Raw genomic sequence first — 25,412 nt, forward strand, 5'->3', positions numbered from 1 at the left:
TTGGCTCATACTATCAGTATTAAATTATTGAATATTTGTATGATTTGGAAAAAGATAGGATAAAATTTAGTCTAATAAAACGCTTATGAATACTTAGTGTAATAGTTATTTACCAAAATTTTATCAAAACTATAAATGTTAATTATTATTAAGGACCAAATCTATAAATACACCTGAATTATAAATCATTAAATCTAATTACTCGGAAAAAATGAGTGAATTTTGATATTTCTTGAGGAGGAAAAAAAGATCTATTATTAGTTTATATTTTATCTTTTGTATCTAAAGATTGTTCGATATCTATAAACACAAGTTCTTTATTTGATTTCACATTAATTATCTATAGATACACATGTTCAATATTGAGTTTAGTATTAAAAAAGAGATAAACTAAAAAAAATGGTACTTACCACAATCTCTCTATGCTTAAGTTAATGAAAAGTTTTAGAAACGAAAATTACTCTTCTAGAGTTATGATGATGTATAATACATGCTAGTTAACTTAAGACGCTTTTCAATCTTCTCTCAATTTTACTTATTTAAATATTTAACCTTTTCTTAATCATCGATTTTTTATTTTCAATATGTAAAGTGCATATGCTTGAACCAAATTAGCCACTCTTGATCTCTTACCTAGTGGTCGAGAGTGATCTATTTGAGCTTTCAACCATGTTTGAATCTTAAATCTTACTTTTTTTTATTTTATTATATTATTATTATTATATTCAAGCTCATATATAAAAAAAATTAATACAAATGTTTGTCAGTCTAAATCTACTCCTAATAATTCATGCATCTTAAAACATAAATGAATATTAATACCTATTAAATGTGAGTAGAAAGTACTCAAGACATGATAAGTGAAAGAAACCAAATTATTGGTTAAGTGCAGATGATTAAGGCCTGTCAAGAACTAATTGAGGGGATTGATTTATTCAATCTCTTTCACTTGAAGTTAAAGTTGTTCAGCAAATTTAAGTAAATCAAGACATTGCAAATTGTTCATTTTTGTGAAAGGTAAATTGTCAAATCTCAAGATTTTTCATTTATATTATTATATTTTTTTGGACCCCACGTTCAAAAAAAAAAAAAAAAAAACTAATTACAAACCTCAAATCATCTTTTACACACTGCCACTCCATTCTTTCTCTGTCCTATAAAATCCACTCTGCTTCGTCATTCTTCCATCCCATCCTTTCTTTCTCTTCTTCAATTCCTTCTCCTTTTCCACAAGGATTTAGCAATGGCTACTGCTGAGGTAAATTTGGCTTCCCATAACTATGCATAATGTTTCTCTCTCTCTGCTTTTTTTTCTTCTTTAAATTAATCATAATTAAAAATCATATAACTATGTTTCTCGATACATTTGAACTTCTTTTATATATGGATATGTGAAATTCTTTTTAAATATTTTGAATAAATTTGGAACTGGGTCATTGTTCTTTGCAGGTTGTAACACCGGAGACAGCTCTCCCAGAGGAAGCAACAGAGGTGGTGGAGGTGGAGGTACCACCGCCCAAGGTTGAGGAAGAAGAAGCTCCGCCTCCGGTGGAAGAAGATCCGCCAGCGGAGGAGGTGGCAAAAGAAGAAGACGTCACGGATCCACCAGCAGTGGAAGAGGCAGAAACTCCGGTTGAAGTTGAAACCAAGGAAGTAGTAGTAGAAGAAGAGGCAAAGGAAGAGAAGAATGAAGAAGAAGAAGTAGTAGAAGAAGAGGAAAAGGAAGAGAATAAAACAGAAGAGGCAGCTGAGGTTGTGGTGGAGGAAGAGACGAAAGCACCGGTGGAGGAGGCAGAGGAGAAGGCCGTGGAAGTGAAGCCTGCAGAAGAAGCAGAAGAGAAGGCAGAAGAAGAGGTTGGAGCAGAGAAGGTTGAGTAATTAAAACCTGAATACATATTATTGGGTGTAATATGAAAAAAGTGAATGGAGGGTGGTTTGAGAAATTTGGTAACTTTAAATTGTAGAGAGTTTTGTTTTTGTAATATGAAAAGTGGTTGATTGAATGGGGATTGAAATGGAGTGTAGTAAGCTATAAAAGGAGTATAGGGATTGGGGAACTTTGTATTTCTGTTTCTTGGATGTCTGTTCACAGTTGCAAATTTTTTCTTTTTTGCTAGTTTGTTTATTATAATAACTTGCAAGTTATAATATCTATATATATATATATACTTGTTTCTTTTTTTTAAAAAATAATATATTATTATTTCAATATTGTGATTTTGTTGATTCTCTTCTCCTAAACATATAATGATCAATAAATATATATATAGAGAATACATTGGGTAGTACATGATCAAGTGTAATTTTTCTTCTATCATCGTCTTTTCAAAAGACGTGAACAATAGGAAAATGAATAAGCCTGCAACTTAAAATTAGGATCATCAATCATTCTGTCAACCTTTGGAATTTATCATTTTTCTTCTTGAGAAATTATAATAGGTAACCAAATCACTTGGATATGTAAATGTATGTGTGAGGTTTTCAATATTTCAAATAGGGGAATTTTTAAAAGCAGAAGAATTTGGTAAAGTAAGTATACTCCGTACCAAAATTTGAATCTAGATCCAAAGCAGTTAGGTGAAAAATACCAAAATAACCATTTTAATTGGCACCCAATGTTAAACGATACTTTCTTTTTCAACGATTGAATTTCATCAAGTTCAATCAACTTTGAAGTTGATGTCTCTGTAATTTTCGCCTCCCTTGACAATGCATTTGAATCTTGTGTGTGAAAATCACTAGGTTGTGTTGATTCACATACCCTTTATTGGGCATTGGAGGTATATTTTCTACAAATGTTGCATTGGTAATTCTACAGTCAACTCATGTTGTGACTAAGTAGATGAAAAGACTGACGTCTATAGAATTTTTCAATTCTTCTTCTTTTTTCTACTCGATCAGTTTCTTTTTTTTTACAAGCAACTCAAGATTTAATTTTTTTCTACTTCGGTTCTTCATCTTTAACATTCTACATAAAGTGAAATACCAGTTATCCTATGCTATCTTTCTGCCTATAATTTGGTATTTTGGCATGTTTTAGATTAATATATTATAGTCTTCTATCACTGATAGTCAGTAATAGTCAATGGTAGACTTCTACCACTTTAAAAAATATATAACAATTTATTTACTAGCTAACATGTTTTAATAAATCTTTTTAACTCGTAGAACATGAGTTACTATTGGTTTAACATGATAAAAAATATTATAAAACCCAAATGTGATCTAGCGTTGAACAACATGTTAGAATGTTTTAATTCCATTATATTAAATAGGCTAGAGAATGATATGTGAAATAACTAGAAAGAAAATAACAATTTGGATCACTCTAAAATTTGGGAATATTTAAAAATTGAAAGGAAAATAGGCTTTAATTAAGATCCCAAATAAGTTGGATAAATTGAAACATGTTTCTAGGACTTATACTCCTACATGGCATGGTGCAAAGATATGAAATTTGAGGTTCAAGGACGTAATGATCAGTATTCTATGGATGTAGATAAATGAGAATGTAGTTGCAGACAACGAGATTTGATTCGAAGACCTTGCCATCATGTTGTTCATTGTATACCTTACTTGAAAAAATAACCAGAAGAATTTGTGCATGACTACTCCTCCAAATAAACATTGGTCAAAACATATTCCTTCTTTTTAAGACCTGTTAATAGATCAACTTTATAGGCTAAATCAAATTATGACTCGATACAGCCACTAATGATATGAAGGTCACCAAGAAGACCAAGTTGACAAAGAAAGAGGGATGTGAATGAGGCTTCCTCTTTTTGACGATTTAAGCATTGTGGATCTACTATTCGATGTAGTAAATGCAAAGGTGTAGGTCATAATTCTCGATCATGTGAAGGACTAGGGGCTAGGAAGAGGAAACAAACAAGAGAAGAAACATTCATGGGATTTACTATATCAAACACGATAAATAACTCATTCAATTAATTGTGTAATATTTTTAATTTTCAAATTGTCTTCATATAACTTGAATACATCTATCGTGTTCACAATAGAGATTCTTCACAACCTACACTTTCCGAATTACCCACCCAATATCAATGAGAATCAACATTTACTTTGCAACAAATGGAGAAGATCTTTGGAGACTTCATCAAATCAAATTTTTTGGACCCGCATTATGGATCTATGTTGTTTATTTTGTAAAAGGGTGTGCCATTGTTAACCACTTGTTAATTTGAGAATATTAATACCACGATACAATCTAGGTAATTAATTTTTGAAATTTCTTAAAATAATTTATTTTTGGAATTTTAAGACATAAATAGAACAAAAATCCATAGAGTATTACTTACGTAGATTCTTCGACTAGTATATATATAACCAATTCAGTATGTGAAACTCAGGGCATCTCGAGACAACAGACCTCGAGTAATGACTTCTGCGAATTCCTTATTTAAAACTTAGGGCATCTCGGAACAACAATGCCTCAAGTTATGTACTCTGAAGTAATAAATGATAGATCTTGGTAGATCTCGAGCAACCAGTGCACCAAGATATGCATTCTAAGGTTATGTACAAGGCATTTTAGTAGGTAATAATTGCAAGAATGAATTTAACATGACTATCGAATGGATGAATGAATTTAAGAATCAATCAAAATTGTACAAATCCAAGGACTAAAATATTAGGGAAATTACATCAATAAGATCATATAATATATATCACATTCAATTAAAAATTGATCTTCGTGACAAGAGGCCTATGCAAGAAAAAGAAGACACACGTAAATAAGTACTATGGGATGAATCTCAAGGAAATCTCGAGGCATTCTCAGTTGTGATTACATGAATAAGTGATAACTTGTAGAAATGCAAGTTATTGTGGTATTTTAGGTAGAGTAATGGAACAAAAACGCATTATGTGACTTGACAAGGTTGCAATCGATGATAACCTAATCAGAAGAATAGAAATTTTCCACAAAAGTAGCCTATAAAAGGATTCTATCTCTACCATGTAAAAGAGACTGGCCTAAATGGGCCAAAATCTAGAAAGCTCCACTGGAGCCAGCGAAAAAGACTAGCTTTTCTACCTTCGGTAAAAGTTCTTTGTCTTCTTCAATCAACTGCAAGTGAGAGCTTGAAGAGAATTAGAGAAAGATTTCATCACCTTCTTCCCCTAACTCGTAATATCTTTCACTTCTTTACTCTGTATTTGTGTATTTCATTTGTAACGTATAGTGTTCATATTGCACAGTAGTCGAAGGGCTACATTATTGAACACATTGCATATTTATCCTCTTTCAATCCACCATTTCTTTAGTGTCATTTGTCAAAGTGTTATAAGTAGCTTAATCTTGTGATAAGTTCATGATAAGAAGTCTAGCTTATACGGTTCATCGCGTTAGTTAAGTTATACTCCATTGTTTGACCAGTATTTCTCACCAACTACTCGAGAGAGCAAGTAACAACAGACATAGCTAACACGTGCAAGAAGGATTTTTGAGACAAACTCCATCTTGACGATTAAATCTCCATCATTTGTGTTCCAGAAGGAGAACAAGTGTGGTGACTTGGCGTCGAGAGATTGCTACCCTTAAAAGAGAGGTAATATGAGTTTTGTAAGTAACCACTTTTAGATAACAATCGCTTGATGAAGTTTTATTATTTGCATTCGGAGAGGCAAGCAAGTGTGACGTTTAAGACATTGAGAGGTGCTCACCTTAATTAGAAGCTAGTTAATTGATCTCTATCACATCAAGGCTTAATAGCCTAGCAATGCAGAAACATTCCTTCACTTTTTCTTAATTACAAGTTAGTTCACATCCCCATCTTTCCATCATTCTTACCACCTTTTACAGAATCTCTAGTGTACATAGTATAATTAGTTCTTAGACATACATTTACTTTCTACTGTATAGATAGACATTTTATACTGCTTAGATTAAGAAGTAATTAGTTTTACAACTAAAATTTTATATCGATTTTCTGTGTTTGATCCTGACTTACCCTGAAAACCTATCGTTTCGCTTATACTTGGACAAGTGATAGAAAAACTTGTAAACTAGGATTTAGTGCTCACATGAAAATTAGAGATATAATGAGCATATCGCATGCAATTCCAATCAACTAATCCGAAAAATTCCAAGCAAGTTTTTGTAGCACACATTAAATCCCTAAAACTAAATTGGAACATGCAATAAGCAATGAAACTTGAGCAAGATTGCACCCTGATGCCAAGAGATTAGGGTTTTGCATGCATTCTGTGTGGTAATCTCGGGAAAACATAGGAAAAATTGGCCTAGAGATTACCCTACAAAATGCATGTGAAACTCAATTAATCTTGGGACTCCTTCAACGAATATGAAGGAAAAGTCACAAATCTCAGTCGAGATTCATCATCTATACAGACTGAAATTCTTCGAAGAAGTTTACGAAAAACTATAAAATTAGCCTAGATTAACTCAACAATAACTAAACGAGAGCACCAAGACTAAAAAATGTATTTTCTTTTTTACCAACAAGTTAAATGAAAAAGATAAAAGATTTTTCAGTTAGAGGTATATTTTAAGCTTTTAAATATTTTAAAACTTTTATTTTATTTTATTTTCCAACTAATTCAATATAATTTACTCATCATCAAAGATAACTAATGTCCACCTTAGCGATCTAGTGAGCATTTTATTAACTAAAAGTTAGCTCACAGACCATTTAAAAGTATTTAACAAATGTGGGAGACAGAAGTGTCTGTTTTGAAATAACCAAATAGACATGAACTCTAAACATGAGGGATAAAAAGTGCATTTTGTCCAAAATTTAAATATCACATTTTAAAATTCAAAATTAAATTGAAGTTGTGAATATGAAAAAAAATAAGAAGAAAAATTAAAAGTAGCTAAATAGAAAAGAAAATTTAAAATTAAATATGAAATTTGAAAATAAAATGGTACACATGAATCTAAATATTAAAGAATTTAAAATTTAAAATTAAATTAAACATAGAAATATGAAAAATAATAAAGAAAGGGAAAAAACATTAAACATATATGAAAAATGAAAAAGGAATACAAAATTATGAGTAAGGATATATGAAAAATGAAAAAGGAATACAAAATTATGAGTAGGGAAAGTTGAACGTAAGACTTGAAGGACAAAAATAATTTGAATAAGCAAGCTAGTAACTATAAAAATAATAAAAATTTGAATCAGATAAAATGGAAATAGAATTAAGAGAAACTCAATTTTTTATGGATCTTTAGAAACATTCCTCAAAATTTAAAAGCAAAGAACGAGAACTGTTATAAAATTTCTTTAAAAAACTGATAAACAAAAACATGAAATAAGATCTGTTATCAAACGAAACCTAAGTCTTCATCTTTAAACCTATAATAATGAGGAGCAGGGATAATCCTAGTTTGTAAGAAGAAAAACTCCCAGGTGGCAGGGAGGTGGTGTGGCCCAGTCCAAGGAGGATTAAGCCAACTTGTTTCATCTCTCTGAATTCTGAGGTGCAAAACGATTTCAATTCTTAATTACATAAATGGCCACTCTGTTCAACAATTCGGCACCGGCAGTGACAAGAAGCGGTGACCGCGTTTATGTGGCGGCTGTGCCACTAAGAGCAACAAAAGGCCCTGCCCAACTGCTTGCTTCTGCAGCTTACTCTTTCAACTTCTGGGATTTCCAGCATTTCATGGTTATCATTTCACCACCATCCTCCCCAACTTCTCACTCTCGGGTTCTCTTCTTTTCCAATTGCATTCTCCTTTATCCTTTCTTACCCACCTCTAATTTATGGGGTTCATTCAAGGGCTTCTGCCTACACACACACACACACACACACCTTGGGGCATCTCCAATTTCTATTCAAATTTACTGCTTAATTGGGTGGATTGACTGGCGTTTCTTGTTGTTAGAGATGATTTCAGGCATTAGTTTTTGATTTTCAACCTAAGGATCCGGAAGATATACAAGTGGCACTGGCTGCTCTTTCTGGAAAACCAGTTCCAGGTCCGGTGTACTACTCTTTTAACTTACGCTCATTGGATGCTTTTCGTTTAAATCTAAATGATGGGTTTTCATTTTCCTTTAACAGTGTTCAAACTGATGAATGAATGCTCATTGCACCCCATTGCCTTCTTAAATTTGACATATGTCTGTGAGAGAGGTTAAGAAATTGACAATCAAGATAAACAGTATCAAGTAAACAAAAGAGAATCTACCTAAGGATTTTGTGATTCACTAAAAGTAGTGTGTTTGTTAGTTAGCTCCATTGCTTAAAAGAGCAATTTATTATATAAGAAAATATTAGATTACCAACTCTAGAGTTGAGAGTTATTTAGCAAACTCCTCCAAATTTGAAGTTCAAAATCGTAAATATCATAAACAACACAAATACAAATGCAACTTAGTCAATGAGGCTCGTGTTTGGTGATGTGGAGCGGGAATTCTAACAAGATGAATGAAATAGTACATATTTGCGTTTATCTTCTGTGAAGCTTATGTTGACGTGCAATTGGGATTACTGTTCATTTGTCTTTGTATTTTACAAAGGAAGTGAAATTATTCTAAATAATGAATGATTTGTTAATCGAAAACAAACTAAAAGAAGCTGCCAAATGGTGGCTGATTGGTGAGAGTTTTTACAACATGGATAAATTACTTCATGAGTCTGAGATCGTGCAAATTAAATCTTCATTCTAACTTTTCTCTAAGCTCTAATACTCTTTTTACTAGTACTACACAACTGATTTATTGAAAGCTCAAATTTTCCCTTCTCATGTTCCTGGAACTGAAAACCAATTTGTGCACGTTTAATAGATTTAGTGATTTGGTGTCAGGAGTTGTTCGTGAACGGAAGTTGTCAAGACTGCCAAAGAACAAATGTTCATATGTCGGATATTCAAATGTGAATGCCGTAGAAGTAGCACGTAAGTTCAACGAAACTTGGGATACTAATTTGAGGATTGGTCATCATGACTGCAGAGACTATACAAATGGTTGGTAACATAGCAGCAGTTATTTTTGTCAATCTTCATTCATTCTGAATCATCTTGAAAATTGAAATGTGAATATTTGTTGTTGCTTTTCTGTGTTGTTTGGGAAGGCTTGGTTGAGGTTCTGCTTGGTGAAGAAAATGTATTGGAGCGGCTAAGGCAGAATTCATTAAACATTTAATAATTTACAATTCATGAACTTATGAGTTTAGTGTCAGTTGGTGTACACTGAATTGTTGCTTTTCTGGGACAATATGTAACGTTATCACTGCTCTGAATTTGTAAATTTTTCTAATATTAAAAATATAGTAACATATTGCACCACCCATTTCAATAACTTTTCATCAATTTTACTAACACCATTTGAAATTTAACTTAAAAGTTTGAATAGCATTTTGAAAATAGATGATCAAAATTGATTGAAGAAAAGAAGTTTAAGGGTAACATTTACTTTTTTCCTCGTAAAGTTTAGCTATGATTAGAAAAAAGAAAAAAACAAACAATCATACAGATTTAGAAGTAAAGAGATATTAAATAAAGAATGTGAAATTTTTGGTTGCCTTGCCTAGTTGATGCTGAGCCATGTTTCCAGATTTTAATTTTTTCCTATTTATTGCTCAAACATGTATATTTTTTATTTCTTTTTTCTCACTTTCTTTAAATAAACACTCCTCAAATTTTATACACATTTTTCTTCTCTATTTACAATTACTCACCATTTATATTCACAAACTGCTTTAAAAAAATATTAAAAGGAAAAAAACTCAATAGTTTTGTACTGTATTCATAGAATCATAACACAAACCATTTATATTAACATATAAGATCATTAAAACCACAAAAATCTAACATATACTAACAAACTCATATAGTTTATTGAATCTTCTTATTCACATGAGAATTAAAGCTTCCCGCTACAATGTCTACAACACTAACCCTTCATACATAATCACTACAATCATCAAGTTCATCTATACACACACACACATATATAGATTATGAAATTGAGTATCTAATTCAGAATCCCATTCTTAAGCATTTCAACAATTCCTCCATTTGGAGTTTTAATTCAAACACAAAATCAACTCTGCTTCTATTCCAACAGAGCATCGATTCGATTCAAACTCCCAAAATGAACAATAGTTTGAAACCAATTAGGCATTCCTTCAAAACTCACATCCTTGAATTTACCACTACTTGGATTGAACACAACAAGAGCTCTGTTTCTATACTCCAACAAAATCTCTCCACTTTTTAGAACACAAACAACTCTTACAATTCTCCCCTTTACAACAATCTTCGATACCTTAAAACACATCTCTGTTCCTTCTTGTTTCAATCCTTTGGGCATATAGCTCCCAATGTTGAAGCTTTTCACCCACGATTCCTTAACCCCATACTGCTCCATAACCCATATCTCCATTTTTCCATAACTACAATACACAACTGCTGACAGACAATCATTTAGATTCATTAATTGGAAATTGCAACGACTCAAGCTCCCATAATCCGGCTTTGGAATATCTATGAATTCCTCACTGGCTAAGTCGAATGAGACGATGGTTCGACCGACATAGTGGCGGCGAGGCAGAGAAACCCAGTGGAGTCTGCCGTTGATGGCGGCCGGCGACTGACCTTGAGCTAGATGGTGGAAAATTCTGCCTATGCTTCTCCAATTAGAGGTTCCTAAAGTGAAGACTTGAACTTCGGAGTGATGAAACCGTCTCTGGATACGGCGGAAGCCTTTGGAGTAAACAATTTTAAGGATTTTCAAGCGTTTGGTTTGTGGGTGAAATCCAATTCCATAAACCACGTCTGGGTTTGAAAAGTCTTTGGATTTGGGCAATTCTAGGTAGTCTCGAGTAAAGGGGTTGTAAATAAAGAGGTTTTCGTTGTAAAGAGAATCAGATAAACAAAGGAAGCCATTGCAAGAACCTACGACGTCGTATTCAGGCATTGTAGCGGCAAAAGGAGTGAAAATTCTTTTGACAGAGAATTTATGTTGTGTGAGAGAAGGGAAATCGACGAAATAAAGATGGTTTCTGATGGGGAAATCAGAGTGGAAGATTAAGCAACGGAAATGATCGTGGTTAGGGTCAAAAAGTTGAGTGTATTGAGCGAGAAGACGGCATGATCTGGAAACAGAGTGAAATTGAATGAGAGATGAAATGGGTAGACGGGAAAGGATTTGGAAAAGAACATCGTGAGGAAGATTATCCATTTGGTGAGAATTTTGGGGGAGATTAGGTTTCTTGTTGTGAAGGAGAAATACAGAGTTTGAAGGCATGATGATGGAAATGATAGAAGGAGAAAAGGAAAAAGAACAGAGGGGGAGGGTGAAAAGATAGGATGGATGAATGGATGAATGGATGATGAAGAAAGTGGACTTTGGTGCGATTAAAACAATAATAATAAAATGAAGACGGAAATTACAAGGAAGGAGTGTTTGTTGTGAGTTGTGGTTTGTGGTTTGTGGGATCCACTCTTTTGTTCAATTTTTTTTTTTTTTTTATGTACATCCCAATATTATTCCCTTTATAATCACTCTTTAATACATGTACATTCTAAATAACTATATATATTTTAAACCTACCTTTTAAATTCTCACTTACCCACTTTACTCTTCTCCTCCTCCTTCTTTACTACTCAAACCTTTGCTCTCCTCAATTTACTATTAGGTTCAATCACCAATTACTTTTGTTTCCACTCCCCCTTTTAATTTCATATTTTTTCAAAAACCAACTTTCACCCACCCACCCACCATCCCCAAACTCAATCTTACATTATTACATTCTCACATACTACTAAACTAAACCATTATTCACTATAAACAAAATGAGTTTATTCCTCTATTTTGTTTCATGTTACAAATTACATGGAACCCACACTATATACTTTTTCTTCACTCAACACCATCTAGGGTCTTTTGGATTGAGGGAATTAGAGTGGAAAAAGGGTGGGAATGGGTAAGCGACAAACATTGCCCTTGTTTGTTTGGTACAAAGTTTTGTAGCTTAGGCATGAGAATAAGCTATTTCCATGCATAATTTATACCTATGAATGATAGCCATCTAAAATGTTGGGTTTTCTTCATGTCCATCCTCTTATCAGCTCTTTTAATACATTTCTTTTTTATGTTGACACGCTATTCTTCAGACTTAGAACCAGGTTGTGGGATCCAAGAATTTGAGAGAGAGTAAGGATGGAAATTGAATTAGTGTTGGGAGAATTTTTGTGAGTTTATTTTTTATTTTTAAAGGAAAATTAAACTTAAATTGCCAAAAGTCTTTACACATTTGAAAGGTCACCCTTTAAATATACCAAATACATATAACTATTGCAAATTAGCCAAAGTCAAACCCTTGCATTCTATTAACGCTTAGTGGGTTTGGTGTCATCACCATGAATTTTCACTTAGCCCACTAGCGAGTTAGTGAAATTATGCAACAATGCACAGTGGGCTTGGTGTCATCACGAGGAGCCTCCACATAGCCCATTATGGTCATTTCATTATTCAAGTCAAAATTTTCAAGTCAATAGTTAACATTTTTCCTTTTACCATTTTGTCCAACTTGACTAAATTCGACCTACCGAACATGAATCAGCATTAATTTTCCAAAATTCAAATTACATTTAGTTATATTTTCGGTCAAAGTTAGATTTTTCAAAGTCAAAAGTCAGCCCCTTGACTTTTTACAACTTTGACCATGTTCATCACTTTCAAGTTTTTAAATATGTATCCGCATTCATTTTTATATATTTAAATTATATTTAAACATAAAGCTCTATTTTTAAACCAATAACTGACGGCTATATCACATATACTTGTCAGTTTATCACTCATTACCCATTTCAAACTATTCGAATTAATCCAACATAGTGTTCAAAGTTAATTCCATATGAGCTAGCAAGGGAACTTAATGAACCTATAGATCATGGTCTTCAACGATTCGAGATGAACTGGTTAACCCCTTTTAGATTGAAATCATCATTCGTTAATTAGCGTGTCATTCTACTCAAGTCCGTAGTTGCACTCCCCTCACAATAAATATATTTTGTGTCCATATGATATAACCATGGTTATTAACTTAATCCTTCACAGGTTGTTTCATAACCTTGGCTAGGTCAAAATACCATTTTACCTCCCAGATTACATCTTGCACTTTAAGTCCTACTAATCCACTATTAAACAATTGGTTAAAGGTCCAACATATAAACCAAATTCCTCTCAGGCCAATGACAAGGTGGGGCTTCTTGTTCAAGACTTGGATTCAATTCTTAAGAGAACAACCTATCTACTAACCCTATAATGGGTAGGAGTGAATTTCGTCTGCACCATATGTCCTCAACTATCCATTTGGTCTTACTCCTAAAATGAAGGCTTGTTGGACCAACGCTATTGAGCTGCCCTCACCTATGTAGATCTAAGGATAATCCCGTGTGAACAGAAGTTCATAGTTAGCTTAGTATTAAAATTAAGTTACCTAAGTCATCAATAATCGAAATAGTCAATTTTATATAGTCAATGATATTATAACTTAAAAGTAACTATTACAAGGTTCTAGTCTTATCTAAACTATTTACATATGATGTCCTCACTTTTGTGTCTCCCCATGAACGATTTAGGTTCACATCGTTTGCACTAACTTTAAAGTAGGTCACATCCATAGTGTCCCCAGAATAAGTTGTTCAATCTTATTCATATATTATAGACCGTTTAGGCTATATACTCGAACTTGATCCACATTATGTCTCTATATAAAGTTCAAGTTTACTCAATATGGCCTCGAGACCTTAGTTTATTGAATTCATGCTTATAGTATTCAATTTCACTAATAATTCCTCAATAACAACTTTCTTGAATAGAATATGATATTAAGTTACAAACTACGAGTTCTTGGTCATAAATTCCAACGTATTAAAATTAATTAAATGTGTGATTTATAAAATAACATTAAAACATAAATTATAGTATAATAATTTATTTCTTAATAATTATAATTAGTTTATCATTTATTAATTATATAATTGATCAATACAATATAACTATGTAAATTCATCAATTTTATCCCATTATTCATTTTGCAAATTCTTGTAAATGTAATTAATAATTTAATTAGTATTATTATTTGATTGTTAAATAATTAAATTGTCTCGCCATTTTGAATTGAGTTTATTGTTTATCAATTAATATATCAAAATTTTATAGAGTGTTTATGACTGATTTTACAAATAAAATAAAATTTTTGTTCTTATACATTCTTAATAATACACTCATGCAAACCAAACATATACCTCCTTAATTCCGAGCAATCTTATTTCCATCTCAATTTCTTCAATCCAAATGAATTTTTAACCTTCCTCTCTCTTTAGTCTTTTATTACTTTCATTTTTTACTACTCTTTCTTGTCTCTCTCTTTCACTTTTCTCACTCCCTCTTTTCTTTTTACCTCCCTCTTTCTTCCCCCTTCACATAGTCCTGCTCTCTCGATTTTCCTCTCTCCCTCTCACTTTTCCTCAAATTTTTCAAACAAAACTCTCTTTATTCTCCCTTTAAAAAAAAAAAAAATAGTAGGTAGTAGCACACTACACCTTAAAAAAGATCCTTAAAATTCATGCTTTAAATATTGAATTTTATTTTTAGTTGATTTGAGATTTTATCGATCAATTCCTATGAGGCCCTGATCCAAAAGGGAGTTCTGTTGAAGAGGAACTTCGTTACGATAGGTTGTTTTGACTAAAAGGGCATTCTACGAAGAAGGATGAGATTGGAGAAAGGGTGATGCGAAGAAAAGTATCTGAGTCTAAGAACCATCGCGTGGAAGTAGGTAACACATTGAGGTTGGTGGCAAAGAAGAGGTTGGCGTGTAATGCTAAGGATTAGGCGATTAGGGTATCAATATGAGGAGAAGTACCTATACCTAGGAGTGCAGTGATAAGGTAGGTGTTTGGTTGAGGTGACTAGATGACCCTCTGGGAGAGTAAATATTTTTTGCTTCCAAAGAAGAGAGTCAGGCCATTTAAAGAAGTTTAGCTTTCCAAAGCGAAAAGGTTGGCATCTTAAGGGAAGTGTTTATTTGTAACTGGCGTTTGGCCTACGTGGCAAGTTTGGGTTGGCTGCATAGCGTAGCGAAATAGAAAGGTGGCATGTGTAAAGCGGTAAAGTGACCATTAAATGTGAAAAGTCGCTATAAATAGGACCAAAGACTAAAAGAAAAGGGTATAAAAATGCTAAACGTTCTACTAAGTTATAGAGAGGAGATTTTGAAGTATTGAAAAGATGGTTGAGGGAACCCACTAGGAAAGAAGAGGAAGCTGAAAGCTAAAGGGAGAAAGAATAGAGGCCAAGTGTTCTTGTGAGTGATCCTTATAAACAATTGTTTGTTTGTGAAGGATTTTATAAAAGATTTTTTTAAATAAATGCATGTTGTTTGTTATCGAAGCGCTGTAATTTATAATCTTTTCAAATGAAAAAAGTATTTTATGAATAATTGTATGAAAAGCTTCTATTGTAATCCTTTCTTTGATGATTGTTGTATCATATCAGTATTATGTGTTGAATGTGATCTATTGAGCTAATGTCTCTCTTTGATGTTGGTGTTGTTGTGTAACGAGTATTGGTGACTGATCTATCGCAACGCTAGTGAAAATCCTAGGTTTAACGTGAAACACTGGTGGAAGTGAATCCTAGGTCTAGACGGGTAAATGCTGTGAAAGTGAATCTCAAGTCTGCGTGAGAATGAGTTACGTTCTTGATACTAGATGTTGATGAGTGTGAATCCCAAATCTATGCAAGGAATGAGATGTGAGATGCTAGTGAAAGTGAATTCCAGGTGTATCGAGTGAGGCTAGTGAAGTGAAACCTAGGTCTAGACGATGAGATGCCGGTGAAAGTGAATCTCAGGTTTGAGATTAAGATTGCTATGAGACACTGGTATAAATCCCAAGTCTACCGTAAACGCTGGTGAAAAATCTCAAGTTTAACTCGAGATGCTAGTTGTGAAACTCCAAAATTTTTAGATCTTTAGAATTTGTTAAGTTTTAGTAAGGACAATAGAGAATGAGTTTTATAGGAAAAGAAGGTAAAAATTCTTGGAAAAATGCACTAAGGTTCCCCATTTAAGTTGAAGGGAAGTTAAGTTGAAAAGAGAAAAAATTGGTTAAGTCCACACCTTAGGCGTTTTGAACTTGGTGGGTAGCCAAAAGAGGAGTAAATGACATCCAAAGAGGATATTAAGGCAAGTAGTTAAAGCAAGTAGTTAAGGCAAATAGTTAGGCAAAAAGAAGGATAAGAGGTTAGTAGACAAAGGAAGCTAGGCGAAATGACTTGAGAGGTTAGCAAGAGTTTGCCACAAAGAAACTTAGCTTGGCGAAATGACTTGTGAGGTTAGGTTGCGCGAGAAAGCATGGCATGTGAAAAAACTTAAGAGGTTATTGATAGGCTAGGTGAGAAAGCAAGTGAGCGAGAAGCATGTCATGAGAATTGGCTTTAGAGGTTATTGATAGGCTAGGTGAGAAAGCAAGTGGGCGAGAAGCATGTCGTGAGAATTGACTTTAGAGGTTAGTAGGGTTGGCGGCCATGGTATGTGAGATGGTTTTAGAGGTTAGCATGCGATAAGACTACACAACAAGGCTTGCATTGAGAGGTTAGCTATGCAAAATGACCTTGGAGGTTAACCATGTGATTAGGACAACAACGTGGCTTGATTAGGGAAATTGGTTTAAGGAATAATAATCCATGTGTCTTAACCATGTTAACATGAATTTTGATGTGCAGAAGAAGTTTGAGGTGTAATTATGAGCTTAAGTGGTAAGTCTAATCAAGGTTGATGTGTCAACATATTTTCCTACAAGGCTCCCTATAAATAGGCAACTTCAACAAAGGATTTCTCACGACTCACTTATGCAAATTCACTCAAATTAGTCATTTGGGGTGCTTCGTCCCTTGTTTTGGTATTGGGTGGGCTTAGCATTTGATGACAGGTCCATGTTTGGCACATGGTGTAAAATCATGGGCAAAATCATGGATTTAACAAATGAGGCGTAAACGGAAGGTTTTCTCCTTTTTTTTTTTTTTTTAGTTTTCAAATGTAAACCACTACTTTCACTTCCATTTTAAAATGTTTTTTAAAAATATTACTCCAATTTTAAGTCAAATAAATTAAAGGAGAATTTTTTAAAATAGAAAAATAAATTAAAATATTTACGATCTATGGAAAAATTTTAGATTCTATCAATGATAGTTTTCTATCACTATAGCATATCAAGGACTATCAGTGATAGAATATGCTATAGGTTGTAAGTATTTTGTCAAATTTGTTATTTTTGAAAATTTCTCTAAATTAAGTATTGAATTAATTTGACAAGAAAAGATCATTCTGGTAAAAAGTTGTTTATAATTTTATGTATTAAATAAATAAGTTCTTTTTTAGTCAAATTAGTTAGTGAAATTTCTTATTGTTTTGAGCGAATAAATATATAATTTCTTTATTTTTTTTATATAGGTAAAAGAAAAAGAAATTATTTTTAGAGAAAATTTCAAAAATAGCAAATTTTACAAAATATTTACAACCTATAACAAATTTTATCGCTGATATGCAATAGTGATATAAGACTATTATTGATAGAATAAAAATTTTTACAATAGCTTGTAAATATTTTAATTTATTTTGTTATTTTTAAAAATACCACTTCTTTTTATTATTCAATTAAAAAATGAAAAATGATATATTTTTGTTCAAATAATAAAAATAAATGAACACATTAGAACTTTCTTTTTCATCATTGTTTTATCATTTTTTTACTGTAGATCGAAATATGAATCCCCTTTCTCTGTAAAACTTGATGAAAATAAATGACAAAAACTTAACAATTTGAATATATTTGACATGTAATTAAATTTTAAAACACACGATTGTACATAATTTTAAAATTTAATAGTATGTTATACCTATCATTTCAAAATTTATGAGTTAAATATACATTTTTCATTTTTTGTTATTGGTCACTTTAACTAGAAGACTTAGAACTTATTTGGATTTACTTAAGAAAAAAGTGTTTTTTTCAACAAAAAAAAAAAAAAAAACTCATTTTTATTTAAACTCTTGACCATTTAAATATTGCATTGCATGTGCATCATAGGAAGCCAACCATAACTATCATCGAATGTAACTCTATTGATTTTCACTTTTGCATGACCCTTTTGCTATGCTTATTTTGAAACCTAACTATTAGACGATTTTTAATGTTTTTCTTAATTGAAACTTTTGTATACTCCATTCGATTACATGACTTGTTATTGTGTTAATAGTTTGTAATATTCCTAATTAGACCATTATGTTAATGTAACTGTAATTAAAATTATTGTTGTTGAATGTTAAACTTTCTCGTTTTTACTTTTTTGTCATGGAAACCAACAAGTCAAGAAATTGAATTATAGGTACAAATATTAAAAAAAAATCAATTAAAAAATATATACATGACATATTTAGGATGTACAATTAATAATAAAAAAAAGATTAGCTAAGCCTAGGAATTCAAAACCAGCACCCTAAACACAAGCATAATCCAGATTACCAATTTCTGCATCCCAAACACAGAAATCTGTAATTCTCAGCTATTAGAACCCTATCAAATAAGTCCACAAGCAATTAATTTCGAACTTGCACACCAAACTCTCCTTTAAAAGCTCAGAATTTGTGTTTAGTTTGTTGAGGAGCACTACTGTTCAAGTTGTATGCGAGAAGGTTTGCATTTTGATTCAAAGACTGCGAGAAGGTTTGCATTTTGATTCAAAGACTGCGAGAAGGTTTGCATTTTGATTCAAAGACTGCGAGAAGGACATGCAAATAGGCTCCCTATAAATAGGCAATTTCAACAAAGGATTTCTCACAATTCACTATTGTAAATTCACTTCAATTAGTCTTAAAAGCTTAGAGTTTGTGTCTAGTTTGTTAAAGAGAGCTTTTGTTCAAGATGGATGTGAGAAGGTTTACGTTTTGATTCAAAGAAGACGAGAAGGTCATTCTGGAAGGAAATTGAGCAAGGTGCATTCCAAGAAGGCTACAGAACATATCGTTTGAAGTTTCTCTAAACTTTTGAGATATGAAATTTTAAGACATTTTAGAACAACTTTGTAGAATGACATTTTATCAAACGAGTTATGAATTTTAAGTTATGAGTTTCAAAGTCGAGTCATGTATTCTAGATGAAAAATGAATTTCTCGACAGTAGGTCAATGTTATGCATGCTAGGCGAGATGGGTGTGGCATTTTGGTCATAGAGGTTATTTTGTATTGTTAAGAGGTTTGCAACAAGGCCATGGCACAACCAAGTGGCAAGGGATGGGCGAAGGTTGCACACATGACCTTACATTGTGAGGTTAGTTCGCAGAGTGTGCAGAGCACAACGTGCACAAGGCATGATGGACGTGTTGGGTAGACAGCAAGGACGTGTGACATCCCTTACTATGAGGTTAGCACGCGGCAAGGCCCCAGGCCATGCACATGCAACCAGCTCCATCCACCATGTGAGTGGTCACCGTTGGGCTGTTTTGAATTGTTGTGATATTTTTTGGAGTTTTAAGGAAAATTTTGGATATTTTCATGTTCAAGAGATTAGTTAAGGACAAAATGTGAATTTTTGTAGATCAAGGAGGCTTACAAGGAATCTCACGATCAAGGCTCTATTCAAGTGTTGTGAGTGACAAAATGAATTTAAAGTTGATTTCTAAAGTATTTATTAAGCATGATTTCAAGTTCCACAAGCAATAGCTTGTGAGTAACACCATTTTTTCTAAAATATTTATTGAGCATGTTTTCAAGCTCCACAAGTAATATCTTGCGAGTAACAAATTATTTTAAGCGTTATTTACTAAAAATAATTTCAAGTTTAGCAGGCAATAGCTTGTGAGTAACACCATTATTTCTAAAGTAGTTATTAAGCACGTTTTCAAGTTCTACAAGCAATAACTTGTGAGTAACAAATTGTTTTAAACGTTATTTATTAGACATTGTTTCAAGTTTTAAAAGTAATAGATTATGAAATGATTTTACCAAGCATGATTTTCAAGTTATGATTTATGATAAATGTTTATGAATTGATGTTCAAGTTATATCATGTTTAAATGATTTCATGATCAAGGCAAAGGAAATTATTTCAATGTTTTCAAATTTTTTCTCCATGCTCGAATATTCCCATGAGATCTATTATATACATGTGGTTAACTCCATATTGATGGTAGGGTTGACGAACCTATAGTCTATGGGCCATCAGGAAGGGTATATATTTATGCCTTAAAGGAGGGGCATAGCTTCCCAAGAACCGTTTCGTCTTCGAACGAATGGGTAAATACTGCCCATGGCTATAGAACATTGTCTTAAAAAAGCTATGCAAATGTTTCAAGTATGTTATGAAATGTATGTTATTGATAAATATATTCAAGTTTCAGTTTTATAATAAAACTGTTTATGAAACCTGTCTTCTAAAACGTTGCTCACTAAGTCTTTCAACTTACCCTTTCCAAATGTTTTCCCTCTTCCAAGTACAAATCATGGAATCTCCGCATGTTGAACTTACTACTATTAGGTCAACTTAGTTTTTAATCATAAAAGGGATTGTTCTAATTAAAGTATTACTATATTCACTCAAGAATTTATACTTTCATGTTTGATATAATTTTACTTGTTATTTATAAAAAAAAAATTCAAATGGAATACACTATGATTTCAAAGTAATTTTAAGTTTAAAGACTTCTGTTGTTGAATGTTTTACGTTTTCATGTCAGGGTTAGTTGAAGTTGTTTTGGAGGTAAACGACTTCAACTAACATCATGCCAGATCTCGAGCCAAACAAGTAGGTGTTTGGGGTGGGGTGTGACACTGGTGAAGTAAATTCCAGTTGTAGGCTGGTAAGTGCTGGTGAAGTGAATCCTAGGTCTAGGCGATTAGATATGGATGGAAGGATCCCATGTCTCGACGGTGAATGGTGAATGTTTGATAAACTGACATTACTGATGTGATCACTGATGAGCTACTAAAACCATAATAATTCTTAATGAGTCCCTTTTCAAGACAAAATAAAATGTCTCCTTGTAGTCAGTGTCATCTTTCTGTGTATAACATTTGACATCTGCAAGTCTAGCCTTGTGTCGTTCGATATTGCCAATTGAGTCATCTCTAGTATTAAAGACTCATTTACACCCAACTCTTTTTTTTCCTTTAGGCACTTCTACAAGGTCCTACACTTCATTATCATTCATTGATTTTAACTCTTCTTTCATGTCATCTTACCATTTAGCATAATTATCTTCTTTAATGGATTGTGAAAACAAAACTGGATCATTATTAATACTTAAGTCAAATTTTGATTCATGCAAATAAACCACATAGTCATAAGAAAATAGCTGATCTTCTTTGTCTTACAAATCTTCTTAACTCTATTTCATGTGGTCCCTCAGTTACAGGTTCATTTTTTATAACATCATTATGTGGTATTTGACCATTAATTTGTTCTTCTTGGGGATTGTTAACAGAGTCAACAACTTGAAAAGAAGTTATAAATGAAGGAATTTCCACCTTAACCTCTTGACTTTTTACTTTACGTGGTTATAAACTCCCACTAATTACGTTATTTTCAATGAATCTTACATTTCTAGTTTCACCATTCACATACTATGGTTAGGACAATAAAATCTATACCCTTTTGATTTTTCCAGATAACCAATGAAGAAACCACTGGTTGTTCTTGAATCTAGTTTCCTTTCGAGTAAATTATATATAAATTCTTACTTATGCTTGACAACCTCGAACATGTAGGTACCTTAAACTAGGTTTTCTTACTGTCCACAATTCAAAAGATGTCTTTAGAACTGACTTACTAGGAACACTGTTTAATAAATATTGAGTGGTTCTTAATGCATACATCCACAAAGACACAAGTAAAAACTAATTAATTAACATGCTTCTAACTATACTACTTAATTAATGTACGATTACGCCTTTCTCAAACACCATTTTATTGTGGTGTTTTTATATTGTGTATTGAGCATATATACCATGACTTTCTAGAAATTTAGAAAATGGGTCAAAACAATGTACTTTCTCATCATATTTTTCATAAATTTTGTAAAATCTTTGGCATTTTCAATTTTGTAATTGTTGGCTTGATATTGTTTGCTACAGTCATTCACATAAACATTAGCAATTTGATTGTTCCTAAGCTTTATAGAAAGATCTATTCTCATCACTGCTAGCAAAAGTAAGTACAACATGTTTCTCACTTAAGAGTGCCAAATTAAGATCCAAACCCAAGATAGATTCATATTTGTTCGCTCCAATCAAAGAAATTAAGTCTATTAAACTTGATAATTGACGTAGCATGCAAAATAAAGAGAAATTGAAGCAATGATGCAATTACAAAATAAATATGTTTATAAATTATTGCTTTGAGAAATAAACATAAAGACACAACACACATTCAAATAATATTAAATAATCATTAACTTATACAATTAAGTTCTTCTTTGGATGACACAACAATGTACCATATTTATACTTAACTAATGCTACATTTATTTTCACATATATAATTGGTAATTTAAATGCTTATAGATATATTAGTTATCTTTGGATATACTAACAATATCTAATCAAACACCTCAATTAACCACAACAAGATTCAAATTTATAAAACTATTAATTACCTTAGGGCAAATTAAATGTTTTATAATAACAAAAATCAATATACTCATGACAAATCATTAATGTTTCATAATATATATCATCTCATTCATTAGCATCAAGTGAACATGAGTAATTGAATCAACTTTAATTTGATGTTTAAAGATTTACCAATTTGGCCACTTTGGTGACTAACAAACTGTTCATAACACGTCATGATAAAACAAGTCAAACTAACCAAAATGAGATTCAAAATTATAAAAAACTACTAATTACCTTTGGCCAGTTTAATTAACTATTTCATTAGCATTGCATAAATATGAGTAATTGAGTTAACTTTAATTTGATATCTATTGAACTTAATAATTTGGCCACTTTCGTGACTAACAAATTATTCATAATATAGATATCATATTAAAATAATCACAATAATTATTTCCTTAATTTGCAAAACAATATCAATGGAATATATATTTGTAAGACTTACTAATTTGGCCACTTTGGTAACAAACAAATTGCTGATAACATAGATATATTACAACAAAATAATCGTATACATTGATAATTGAACTAATGTAACTTTAATTTAATATTTATAGAACACCTCATAATTTGGTCAGTTTGGTGACTAACAAATTATTTATACTATTCTTCTCCCCACTTAACTCATAGAAAATATGCTTAATATGTATTTTTGTTCAATCGACATTGGGGCAAACAAACAATCACATGCTTTCACATGAGATTCAATCCTTTTAGTTACAGCTTTAGCTAGAAATCTAATTTTTCCAAAATTATTTTCATGCTTCCTTAAGAACCTGCTAGGTCTTGTCACTTGGATTGGTAAGTATTACATGTAGTATTTGATCAGTACTAAAAATTTTATTTGATTGTCAGAATTCTACATTGGTAAAGAGTTATTGAAGGACTTTGACAGAAATCAAACATTGGTAAGAATCTACTATGACTTCCAAAGTTCGGTTCATTTTTGTAAAAAAACCGACATGTGCATAATTTTACAAAACATAGTAACATTAAATTCCACTTTTTGTATCACATGGAATTAAAAATGGAAAGGTGGTGGTTTCCAAAGTTCATGTCTCAAGCAATGCGAATAGATAATTTGATTCTATCCTGCTAGAGAAAAAAGATAGACATGAGAGGCTTCATAACTTTTTTCGAGTTGGATTCAAGCTGGAGATTTGTAAGTATGCAAAACCAAGGATATTAATTTTGTAACCAACTTTCTAATTTATAATTAATTAAACCTATCTAGACATAAAAAATGAGTTCTATAGTATAAAAAGAGTTAATACATAAAGTTTTGACAACGTAATTATACTCTGAATTTCTCTGATAAAAGTTTATTTTCCATGGAGGTAGGCATTCTATGTTGAACCACACACTTCTTCTTTTGTGTTTTTCTTTCTTCATTTTCTACTTGCATATTGAATTTTGTTTCATCGCCAGAGTTGTCATCAGAGAGGGTTTTTGAGTTTTTTTCTTTTTCTTTTTTATAATCACACCCATAGTGAAACATTGAAAATTGAAGAAGTTTATATGAGGTGTCTCTCAAATTACGTAATTAAAGGTATTTCAAATTTCTTATTTTTAGAGGTCAAACAAAATCACTGAGAAAATTAAGTTAGAAAGGAAATTGAGTTGGAATTGTATTAGCAAAATCAAGGTAGAGTTGAGATCATATGACAACATTTTTTAAGGAAATAAATTCAAGTAAATTAAGATTATTCATCAATCAATAAATAAAATAGTCATAAACATTAACAGTAGGCGTAGGAGCATGACTCCAAATATAAAAATGAATTAAGCCAAAATGTGTCACATTAAAAAAGTTTTTTTAAGCTTACAATTTAAACAATTAAATGTGATCAATTTTGAATTGACAATTAACAAATAAAAGATGACTACCTTGATTATGTTTGAAAACTCCCTATTCAAAGTGGACCTACGACAATAACAAGAACAAACCTACAATAATGAAATGATAACCAACCCCAACAAAATAAGTATATTTGACTTGGAAAGATCGGTAGGTGATAAAGAAGGAAAAAAAACTCGTTCCTATTTTCAAGATTTTGGAAGCAATCTCCCTGACTTAATTGATTAACCTAGATTGGGAAAGAAAATCGAATTACTGTTTTCACGTGTGATCATGCAATACATAATTCAGTTTTTATATCTCAACAAAATAGCAAGTTAAACATGCTATAGTTAAGGATAAACATCATTAGATTTAATCTTAACATTAGCATGCTCATTAAGAAGAAGATAAAGGAGAGGAAAAGTAAACTCACCCTTGATATTCCTCCACTCTTCACGTGTTCTTTTCTATTAAACACTGACGAGCAACAGACACACCACTGCAGAGGCTTCTTTCTATTCCTTAGAATTTTAAGTAGCTAGATGTCTGAGCTCTAGCACCTTGGAAGAAGAAGTAGAGAGAATAATTGTTGGGAGAGTGTGGGAGTCCGAGAGAGAATGAGATTTTGGAGGTGGAAAGGCCAGGTTTTCCACAAAGTGAACAATGAACTTCTTTCACCCTAAAAGGGTTATGTTACAAGGATACATTTATATGGAGAGTTTTCAAACTCATCTCTAAGATTTCCACTCTACATATAATTAATTAACTAATTAACCCTTCATTAATTAGCCAATTAATCATATCAATTAAACCAACTTTATAAAAAATCATATTTATTATCAAGTTAACTAATTGACATAATTAAAAATACTATATTTATATGACACTCACT

General features: G+C 32.0%; 3 protein-coding genes and 1 long non-coding RNA gene across 4 annotated transcripts; 2 read left to right on the forward strand and 2 right to left on the reverse strand.

Moving 5' to 3' along the window:
- Window positions 1-1,116: 1,116 nt before the first annotated feature.
- LOC101223035 (cilia- and flagella-associated protein 251) lies at window positions 1,117-2,168 on the forward strand. Its single transcript, XM_004140431.3, has 2 exons — window positions 1,117-1,258; window positions 1,450-2,168. The coding sequence occupies exons 1-2, from the start codon at window positions 1,244-1,246 to the stop codon at window positions 1,876-1,878; spliced, it is 444 nt and encodes a 147-aa protein (XP_004140479.1). The 5' UTR covers window positions 1,117-1,243; the 3' UTR covers window positions 1,879-2,168.
- A 5,184-nt stretch (window positions 2,169-7,352) lies between these two features.
- Window positions 7,353-9,287, forward strand: LOC101213272. Its single transcript, XM_011658572.2, has 4 exons — window positions 7,353-7,701; window positions 7,892-7,973; window positions 8,804-8,962; window positions 9,070-9,287. Exons 1-4 carry the CDS (start codon window positions 7,504-7,506, stop codon window positions 9,138-9,140), a joined length of 510 nt encoding a protein of 169 aa, XP_011656874.1. The 5' UTR covers window positions 7,353-7,503; the 3' UTR covers window positions 9,141-9,287.
- Window positions 9,288-10,052: 765 nt separating this feature from the next.
- Window positions 10,053-11,180, reverse strand: LOC101213030 (F-box protein At3g07870). Its single transcript, XM_004140553.3, has one exon. It carries the CDS (start codon window positions 11,178-11,180, stop codon window positions 10,053-10,055), a length of 1,128 nt encoding a protein of 375 aa, XP_004140601.3.
- A 12,293-nt stretch (window positions 11,181-23,473) lies between these two features.
- Window positions 23,474-25,190, reverse strand: LOC116404464. The gene is made up of 2 exons (XR_004217308.1): window positions 24,954-25,190; window positions 23,474-23,772 (listed from the first exon to the last, which is right to left on the reverse strand). It is a non-coding gene; the product is annotated as an uncharacterized LOC116404464 (long non-coding RNA).
- Between the last annotated feature and the right edge of the window lie 222 nt (window positions 25,191-25,412).

This window comes from Cucumis sativus, chromosome 6, assembly GCF_000004075.3.
Source record: "Cucumis sativus cultivar 9930 chromosome 6, Cucumber_9930_V3, whole genome shotgun sequence".
Classification (NCBI taxonomy): Eukaryota; Viridiplantae; Streptophyta; class Magnoliopsida; order Cucurbitales; family Cucurbitaceae; genus Cucumis; species Cucumis sativus.

What these genes read in the sequence shown, in the direction of transcription:
- LOC101213272 (XM_011658572.2), top strand. Translation starts at nt 7,504, where the DNA reads ATGGCCACTCTGTTCAACAATTCGGCACCGGCAGTGACAAGAAGCGGT. An exon ending in CCCCAACTTCTCACTCTCGG is followed by an intron (nt 7,702 to 7,891) that starts GTTCTCTTCTTT and finishes AGATGATTTCAG; the next exon opens with GCATTAGTTTTTGATTTTCA. An exon ending in CTGCAGAGACTATACAAATG is followed by an intron (nt 8,963 to 9,069) that starts GTTGGTAACATA and finishes TTGTTTGGGAAG; the next exon opens with GCTTGGTTGAGGTTCTGCTT.
- LOC101213030 (XM_004140553.3), bottom strand. Translation starts at nt 11,180, where the DNA reads ATGGATAATCTTCCTCACGATGTTCTTTTCCAAATCCTTTCCCGTCTA.